Source organism: Procambarus clarkii, chromosome 81 (assembly GCF_040958095.1).
Source record: "Procambarus clarkii isolate CNS0578487 chromosome 81, FALCON_Pclarkii_2.0, whole genome shotgun sequence".
Classification (NCBI taxonomy): Eukaryota; Metazoa; Arthropoda; class Malacostraca; order Decapoda; family Cambaridae; genus Procambarus; species Procambarus clarkii.
The window spans coordinates 21,975,762-21,985,793 of record NC_091230.1 but is presented as its reverse complement, the minus strand read 5'-3'; the positions used below and the strand labels follow the sequence as shown (position 1 = coordinate 21,985,793).

At 36.2% G+C, this 10,032-nt stretch overlaps 1 protein-coding gene across 4 annotated transcripts in view; it reads right to left on the bottom strand.

The window, feature by feature from the left end:
* Nucleotides 1-10,032, bottom strand: part of LOC123772990 (dual serine/threonine and tyrosine protein kinase) — a 108,015-nt gene that overhangs the window by 9,366 nt on the left and 88,617 nt on the right. For 3 of the 4 annotated variants that reach the window (XM_069315341.1, XM_069315340.1, XM_069315338.1), the window contains 10 exons: nucleotides 9,061-9,292; nucleotides 8,544-8,782; nucleotides 7,879-8,085; nucleotides 6,369-6,552; nucleotides 5,811-5,967; nucleotides 4,483-4,645; nucleotides 4,080-4,163; nucleotides 2,914-3,163; nucleotides 1,788-2,027; nucleotides 1,486-1,539 (listed from right to left, as the gene is read on the bottom strand). In XM_069315341.1, the coding sequence (XP_069171442.1) occupies nucleotides 1,486-1,539; nucleotides 1,788-2,027; nucleotides 2,914-3,163; nucleotides 4,080-4,163; nucleotides 4,483-4,645; nucleotides 5,811-5,967; nucleotides 6,369-6,552; nucleotides 7,879-8,085; nucleotides 8,544-8,782; nucleotides 9,061-9,292 (1,810 nt within the window). The remainder of the gene's footprint in view (nucleotides 1-1,485; nucleotides 1,540-1,787; nucleotides 2,028-2,913; nucleotides 3,164-4,079; nucleotides 4,164-4,482; nucleotides 4,646-5,810; nucleotides 5,968-6,368; nucleotides 6,553-7,878; nucleotides 8,086-8,543; nucleotides 8,783-9,060; nucleotides 9,293-10,032) is intronic. The other variant, XM_069315339.1, reaches the window with a different exon arrangement.

Genomic DNA, 10,032 nt, shown 5'->3' with positions numbered 1-10,032 from the left:
TGCTTTATATAAATGCATTACCCTTATAAAAACCCTTTCAAGCATCCATTCATTATGGTTACATAGAGCTGTCATTTGACAGGAAACAAGATCTGTTACTTTCCGTTACATATTTACAATCTTCACAACACACACACACATACAAGGGGGTCTCGCGGCTGATTGGACAGTGCTTGGGGGTGTCGTAGTTCTAATGGCCAGGGTTCGATTCCCGGCAGAGGCGGAAACAAATGGGCAGTGTCTTTCACCCTGATGCTCTGTTCATCTGACAGTAAATAGGTACCTGGGAGTTAGACAGCTGCTTCGGGCTGCTTCCTGGGAATATGTGTGTGTGTGTGTGTGTGTGTTAGAAAGAAATATGTGTGTAGATATAATAGAGGAAAAATAGATTGGTTAGGAAGGCAGGGTCATAGAGCTAATAGCTCTATTCTACAGACACAAATAGTAAATAAATACACGCACACACAATATATTTATATCTATATACAGTACATATCCAGAATATTGAATTTCTAAAAGGTAGCACTAGCATTCAGATAACAAAAATAAAAAAATGGAAATACCAGAGACAAAACTAAATGCTACAAATGTTCCATAAAAAGGCATTCTTATCAAGTAATGAGATTAAATTGCCGATAACGCACTCACTTCATCACTGAAAGTGAGACTGTTATATTTTCATATTATTTGAGATTTTTGTGTTGCAATATTTGAGATTATCACTTTGAATAACACTGAGGTATGTTCTCTCTTACAAGAGAGAACAAAAACTACAAAAACATTAATTAAAAACAATCATCTGAGAAATGGAACTATAGAAAATGTGGCCTAACAAGGCCATCATATTGACAATAAAAACACCTAACTGTTGAGTAAAATGAATGCAAAAGTTGACCAAAATGTACAACAGAAAAAGTATGAATGATTTATATGGTATATTAACAACAAAAATCATACATGACATTCCAAAATTTATAGAAAATATTTATAACTGCCCAACAAACTAAAATATCAGCTCCATGGCATACATAAGATGTTTATTGCACTGTTTAGTTCAATGCACACATACAATGCATGTATATAAATGTTGTAACGTACCTGCTGCAGCTGACACTTGAAGCAGCTTCCCATTATCACAGATGACCACCAACATTGTCACGCACCAGTACAGGCATCTACTTCTACCCTTCATCATAGTATCAGTAATAATGCTGCTACTCACCATCACAGTACTAATAGTGATGTCACTACCATCAGAATACCAATAGTGATGCAGCTGCTTACTATCACAGAACTAACAGCGATGCCACTACTCACCATCACAAAGCTAATTGTGATGCAACTATCCATGATCACAGTACAGTACTAATAGTGAAGCCACTATTCACCATCATAGTACTAATAGTGAAGCCACTACTTACCATCACAGTACTAATAGTGAGGCTGCTACTCACCACCACTACTAACAGTGATGCTGCTACTCACCATCACAGTGAATGTAGTGAAGGCTGTTCCCCAGGTGAACTACACCCTCTCGTGCTGTAGGACAGTACCCACATTAATACATTCCTCAAGCACATGGATACTTTTCTTAATCTAGTCTACTCATTATAATATACAAGACTGCATAGAAGAAAATTTAAGCAATACAATATCTACAGATCCCTAAGAAAGTTAGAATCGGTGTTTGATAAGATACTCTAATCAAGCTTTCTATAGATATGCACTACACAAGTGAATAAGTAACCAAAGCTATACAGTAAACACTAAATAGCCACTACACTAACCTATGAAACCAAACTGTTCTGTAGCATCTACGGCAGAATCAACTTTACAATCATCCTCGTTCTCTTCGTTTGTCTGTCCTCTGCACTCCTGCTGCTTCATAGAGTCCATCTCCATAATTTGTCTGAGTCTGGGTTCAACATCGCCAAGTAACGGACGCTTCGAAGGATCACCCGCCCAACACTCTTGCATGAGTTCCCAGGAATTGTCCTCAAACACAGGCAGTCGTTCTGGCCGCGCACCTGGATATATATGGGTGAGCAATACTGAACTGTATTACAGACACTTTTACTGAAAATGTTAACATTAACCATATGCAGACTCAAAGGACTTATTATTAATATTGTATTAACATGCATAAGTACTTTGTAAACTTAATCATGTAATTGTACTGTACGGTATGTAACGTATGCATTCTGTTGAGAAAGGTGCAAATGTTGACAAAATGAATAAAGTATGGCTCTTGGAACAGAAAAGCTATACATTACTCTATGATTATTAACTTTCAAAACTACTATTAACACTTTGCAGATGCTTTACATTAGAATTTGTACAAGTGCAAGTGTTACGACAGCTCAGTATACATATACCCTGTATTATTATAATATTAATATATATATATATATATATATATATATATATATATATATATATATATATATATATATATATATATATATATATATATATATATATATTAATACAACTAGTAGAAGGAAGTGCCACGTACAATAGTTAGTTGAATCAAGGTTGTGCTGTATTCTGGCAAAGGTTCAACATAACGAGTTTTTGTTCCATTTGGGCTGCAAAAACTTCGTTTGTATTCAAAATTAAATTGCTTTGGTAATTTATAAATACTACAGTACCACTACACAACATCATGTGCAATATATCTATAAACAGTGCTACAAAAACTGATGACGAGTCATACTAATGTGGCTGATGATATGATGACCAAACCACACATCAGAAAGTAAAAAAAAGTGAAGACGTTTCGGTCTGTCCTGGACCATTATCTAAACGGCTTGATGACAGTCCAGGACAGACCGATACGTCATCATTTCTTCACATTCTGATGTGTGGTTTGGTCATTAGTGCTACAAGTAATATAGAATATTACTGAATTACCCTTCTTGACACAAGTCCACAGCTGATCCTTGGACTGACACTGTTCAAAGATGAGTGGCAGTCTGACATGGCCAGCACAGATGTACCAGAAGAGAATACCAAATGCATAAACATCAACACTGTTGTCATAGTGCCCTGTGAAGAGTTCTGGAGCCATGTGGATGGGAGTACCTACAATGCTCCCAGACATCATTGCTTCAGGCTTACAGAATCCCAAGTCTGTCAGCTTTGCTCGGTTGTTTTTGTCCAACTGAAAAATAAATAAAAATACCATTATGCATCACCTGTCATTTACTGTACTGACCCTTACTGCCTTCAGAAGAATGATGCTTAACCAGTCAACAATATTCTTGTGTTTCACCAACATCTGCCAGAAATATCAAGGCTGTATGTCTGGTCACAAAAGTCGGGCCCAAAATAAAGTAGAAATGTACGAAACCTTTTAAACATTAGTCTAAACATCATTAACTTTAGGTTATTTTGTTACATATTATAACATATTGACGCACATATTATGTTACATATTGACGCACTTGGTCAACCCAAACGTGTATCAACGAACTTGCCAAGCGAGGCAAAGCTCGTAAACAGTAAAATTTTTCAAAAAAACTGAGCTCGTAAACCAAAAAATTCATAAAGGGCATTCATAAATTGAGGTTCCACTGTATTTTCAAATTAATGAAAATTACTTGATAATATAGATGGTGCTACATAGTCTGCCCCAGCTTGGTGTCTTCTTTTGATAATTACTTACTTGTTACAATATATTTAAGATTTTTTCATGAAAATTATACGGATAAAGTATATTAGGTGAGAAATTCTTTTGAAATTTGAATTTAAAAAAATTATAAGGGGGTGCGGAATTATATAGTCTAGATTTTCGAACTTACATTACACAATTGTGGAAAATATAACAAGTTAGGGATGCTATATTAGGATAGAGAAGGTGCAACTGCACATAACTGCAATTATAGAAACAAAACTACCTAACTACCCAGTCATATCAGAGAATAAACTGAAGCCACGTTGAGAAAAATATGAAATATGGACCATCAGACTATGCTACAGTCAATAATTTGTACATATGGAACAAGATGGTGGGAAAATTAATTGGAAATTATAGCAAATTCTGCCTTGTTAAAATTCAAATCAAACCATTCTCTTACCAACACATTCTTGAGCTTTATATCGCGGTGTACAAGACCCTGAGAGTGTAGAAAGCGTATTCCCTGGGTCACATCAAGAGAAATCTGTTGGCACAGAAAGATTTAAAAACATTTCTTCAAATTCTATAATCCAAAATAAATACGTCTTTTTTTAAATTGACAAACATATACCAGTAGTAAGGTCACTATAAAAATATAATTGAACGATAAACTATACATGGGGACCCTGTATACATATATCTAAAATATATTTTGTCACCAAAAACAGGGTACAGTATAAATAATTATTATGCATGGTTCTGTGTTCTCTGGGAACACAGAGACTACGCAACTCTGTATTTCATAATGAATGATATATACAGCACTATACATTACTTATACTGGGTATTTTTCATTTTCTTACCTGCAGTCTGATAACCCAATCAAGGCCATGTTTGATAGCAGAGTACAGGTCCCGAGTGAGCCTGTCCATTATGAGCAGGACTGCTGGAGTCTCTCCCTGACCGTATGTGTGGTCGATCACACTGCCACGCAGGGCAACAATCCTCTCGTGCTCCGGAACACTTCTATAATGTCACACACAGTAATGCAGTACAACATTAAGCAATCTCATGACAACATCAATTACAAAAGATGTGCTTGCTATACTTTGAGTAAATTCTTTGCCTGGTAAAAAGTCTAATATAATTGCGTGATAACGTTCCATTATTTTCTAATAGAGGCAGACTCGCTGGATTGTTTCAAGTGTAGGTTAGACACATATATGAATACATTTGGGTGGATATCAATAGGGGCTGCCACATATGGGCCACTAGGCCTTCAGTAGTTGCTTTTGTTCTTAAGTATTCTGCCATCACTCACTATCACTAGACAACAACACTCCACTGCTTCATGCAATTTAGGGTAAAGTTCTATCTGTGAGTTGTCATTTAAATATACAGTATATTCAATATTTACTATATTTACTCTCTCTTAACAAACTAATCTTATTGAGCATAGTGTACCATTCGTACTTAATCCCTGCTCTCCAGCACACTAATTCACCATATCTATCTTCTTCTTGGACATCATATTCTCCTACCATCAATTTTGTTCAAATACTCTATTAACTACTCTAATAATAACCTTCTTTTCATTAATAAATCCAGCATTATATTTCCTACTCTATTTTAATATACATACTATCTAATATTTCAGTTATTAACACTCTACATTCTCAAGTAGTGAATGGTCAATAGAAATGCTCAAAATATTTATGCAAAAAAGAAAGAAAACAAGGCAAAAGAATTCTGTATTCTCCCAGGTGGTGACAGAGGTCGTCCCCTTCCCTGCTCAGAATACACACTCAACCAAGCCAATGATGAGGTACGTTTTAGGTTATCTTGTTATCTTGAGATGATTTCGGGGCTTTTTAGTGTCCCTGCGGCCTGGTCCTCGACCAGGCCTTCACCCCCAGGAAGCAGCCCGTGACAGCTGACTAACACCCAGGTACCTATTTTACTGCCAGGTAACAGAGGCATAGGGTGAAAGAAACTCTGCCCATTGTTTCTCGCCATTGTTGTTGAGAGAGAGGTTTTGAGAGGAGAGTTGTAGTTGAGAGAGGTTTTAGCATGTAAACTTAGGTATGTAAACATTTAGAGGTAAATTGATTTTTCAGTCCGACACAAACCAATTTTTTTTTTTTTGGTATACATAATGAAGAAATAATGGACAAGAAAGAAAAATATTAACCTGGTATAATGAAATTCCATCGCCAAATCATTCCAATGTTTCTCATCAAGTGGAACTAGAGACTTGACTGCACATGGACGGAAACCACCCCAAGCATCACACCCGTACACAACTCCATACTGACCTCTTCCAAGCTCTCGATCTAGTCTTGGCATTCCTGAGGAGATTTAAAACTTATGTTGCAAGATATATACAGTGTAGCTTTGATTATCCAAACCAACTCCTACCTTCAGATTTCTAGATAACTGAAATGCTGAAATAATTGCCTTCATACTTTAAATTCCAATGATTTAAAGTCACACGTTAATTTCATCCTATCATAAGACAGATATCTACCAGGAGATTAAGAGCTGTAAAGGAGGTTTTGCCTTATCTGGCTTATTTCCACAAGTCCCAGATAACCGAGCCCATACCTTGGCGAGTGTAAAACCCACCATTGGGTGTAATGAAACACCTCTTTCTGTAGAAACATCATAACTCAAAACATATCAAACTATTCATTAATACAGTATCTGAATGGCTGAAAACATCAAATACTGAACTGAAATCAATCTTTACCAAAAAGGATCATATCCTTTAGTGAGGTAGATTCTAAAGACAGTCTGGCAAGTTTTGGCGCATCCACTTTTTTAATGCGAGTTTGCTGCCCTTCTGTCTTTTCCAGTCGACATGTTAATTGTGCTTCCAGCTGTTTAAGGCTCCCCAAGAAGGAATCGTGACTGTTTTTCAATCTCTCACGGAACTGCAACACAAAAACAAAATGTAAAACACAGTAGCTCAGCTATTTTATCACACATACAAACATGCATAACCACTACCCTATTTCCATTTGTTGCATAGCATCAGCCTGGAAAAAATCAATAAAGTATAATGAAAGGCCAGAAATATAGTACAGTATTACAAAATTACGAACCCCACTCGTCCAGTCAATAGCATGTCACGTGATTTCTTTGGGAATCTAATGATATTTGTTGATGCAACTTAGAAGTGAACATTGTGTACAGTTTCATTATAGAGCAATGGAATAAGATTCAAGCCATCGACAAAAAAATACTTCGTTGAAAAAAATAACCATCACAAAATGAATGTCATTTTTTCCTTCTAACTATACAATATAGCACTTACTTGGTAACATTTACATACTGTATAAAACAAATAACATACAACAATAAACATCTGTACAAACATTAAATGTTTGTGTGTGTATTGTGTGTTTCAGGACTGGCTTGTTTGCTGCCTTGCAGGCAAAGTTATCTTCTATATCAAGGCAACAATGAAACCCTATCTGTCTATTTTTATGGTATGGTAAACTATCCCTTTGCTAACATTTTAACGTAACAAAATAATAAATATTGTAAATTTAAAATAATCTATGACAAAAGCATCTGTACAAATATAAAATGATTATAAATATTTTCGTTTAAAGCTCCAGGACTCGTACTCAGTTTACTATATGATAATATCAATCATTTGTGAATATTCAGATGTAAGACTGACTGTAAGACTAACACACACACAAAAAAAATATAGCTGAACAAAGATTAAGCAATTACAAACATTCACTTGCACTGATCCGCTGACTAGCTAGTCCCTGCTTCGCTTGCAGGGACCACGTGCCACCAGACCAGTTCTCATTATCACAGCACACTCCATAGTTAAAGCCAAGCTATTAACAATCTAATATTTAAAACAAGGATAGCGACAGCAAATAACATTAAGTGTCAAATACATATGCAGGACAAATTTGTATTGTCACCTGATGGCTGGTATGGGAAAAATCCTCACTACAGTATTATGCAAGACTTTAAATGTGAACCACCATGAATAAGCAGAACAGTGGGTGGTAAGCCTCGAGAACAAATTATTGTGAACAGGCAATTGACCAATAATTAGCATTATAAACTCGCCTAGTTGTGCTTGCGGAGGTTGAGCTTCGGCTCTTTTGTCCCACAAACTGTCAGCTTTTTAAGTAAATCTTCCAGTTCAGTAATATATATATATCAGTTTAATACCTAATTTTATGAAATGAAAATGCCATTTTGGTATTCAATATTCAATTTGCTTTTACCTGAGCACATATACTCTTAGTGAGCTTAGCTTCTGAAAGACTAGTAATCATATCTGAGGCAACTTTTCTTTTCCACTCGGCATCGATGACTGGCGGTGTTCTCCCAGGCATGGCTGCCACCAGCTGTTTCATTTTCTCCCACAGCGAGCGGAGAACTGACGATGATGTGGTTACTGTCACTTCAACTTGATACGCAGCATTCACCATCTGTGAAGCATAAATGTAATGCTTATTTATGCATAATATAAGAGTACTGTACTTCCTACCCTTAAGTGCACAAGAATTATTTAGTGGCACACACCAGCAATGTACCGTGATGCAACAGCAATGTGTTGTGTGCACCAGGAATGTTTAAAAAAGTTAGAAAATCATAAAAGGTTTCTATAAAACTTGTTCAATGGCACATTGTAAAACAGTTGCAAACAAAAATACTTGGTTAATTGTTTGACATGTTTCCACAAAATGGTGCACCATATCTTTATCATGAAATGTACAACAAGGATGGCTGCACCCTCCTGCCCCTTACATAGTATTGGAAAAGATGCTATACCACCCTTAAAAGGGTAATCCCGAGACACTGGGAATATGTTGTATTAACTTGGAATAGAGTACTGCACCCTATTTACTACCTTAAAACTGTCTTAAAACTCCTCATGGATGGATACCTGTTTGAGTGCATCCCCAATATGGGGATTTTCACCACAAGCTCGGCAATCCTTCTCCAAACTTTCCAGACAGCGCTGCAGTGTTCCCAAATACGAGTCTCTCATAACATCCACACGATCGACTAGCTGACGACCAACTTCACCATTAAGAGAGCCAATAACAAGTTCTTGTATTTCTCCAGTGCACTGTCGAACTTCTCTCCCACACACCACCTCGCCTGTTGATAAGCTCTCTGCATCTGCAAATGTGAAATTATACCATGAGAAAACTTAAGAATTCAAAATTACACAACTTAATTTTTTATACAGTACTGCATTAAAGATTAAAAGACGAGCCTTTGAGCAGCATTTAGAAAGGTAAATGAAATACTGCACTGCAGCTGAATGTAAATCCAATTAGTCACTTATAAGATATCTTAACATATCTTATATCTTAACAGATACTGTACCTATAAGATATCTTAAATAGAGCACTTATACTATTTCCACAAATGTATTCCACTCCCCTAACAAATACCTTTGAATTCATATGCAGCAGCTTGATCTAAAAGATCATCCTTCATTTTAGAAATTGTGTCACTTATTACATTTCGAATTTCATCTTGTTTACTTGATGCAATGGCCATCAGACTCTCGTAAAGCTCGGCCTCTTTGTCTCGGGCATAAGTAATTCTTCGAGGAGTGATCTGAATTTCTCGGGCCATGTCAAATGCAAACAAAATAAATTTTCTCATGCAACGATTATGACCCTGAAATGTAGAAAATAATAATGATGAATTTGCTAAAAATATTCAGTAAAGTATTTTCATAATGTTGACAAGTTGAGTGACACAAGACAAAAAGTATATTTTTATTTAATAAACTATTATGAATTACTGTGCATGTATAAAAGCAGGCTATGAAATATTTGAAATTTCCTGTATCATAGTTAACTTAGCTATTTATTATGCACCCCATGCCCATTCTGAGGGCAGGGGGGGGAGAGGGTTAAAGAGGCGCACAATGGGTTCAGGAACTGAATCTCACAGTTCATTTTGTTAAGCAAGTAAAAATTTTTGTGCAATTTCATTTCATATTACTGTATACATTATATGTATGTGTATGTGTGTGTGTGTGTAAATCATGAAAATTAACACGTGACGAAAAATGCGACAGTGTCAGACCACGGAGGAAGAACTGAAACAGGAATTTCCTCAAGTACTTTCGTATATTAATACATCTTCAGAAGGAATTCCATTCCTTCTGAAGATAGAATTGAATTCCTGGCTGGAATTTATCCTGACCGGGAAGGATTTACTTGGCGCCAAACCTTAACTGTAGCCTCTGTTCACCCAGCAGTGAATGGGTACCTGGTTGTTAAATGATTTTGCGGGTTGTATTCCGGGGAAAATTAGGATAAGGACTTGCCAAAACGCTATGCATGCTAGTGGCTGTACAAGAATGTAAGAACTCTTGTATATAAAAAAAAAATCTGTAGCCACCCATTCAA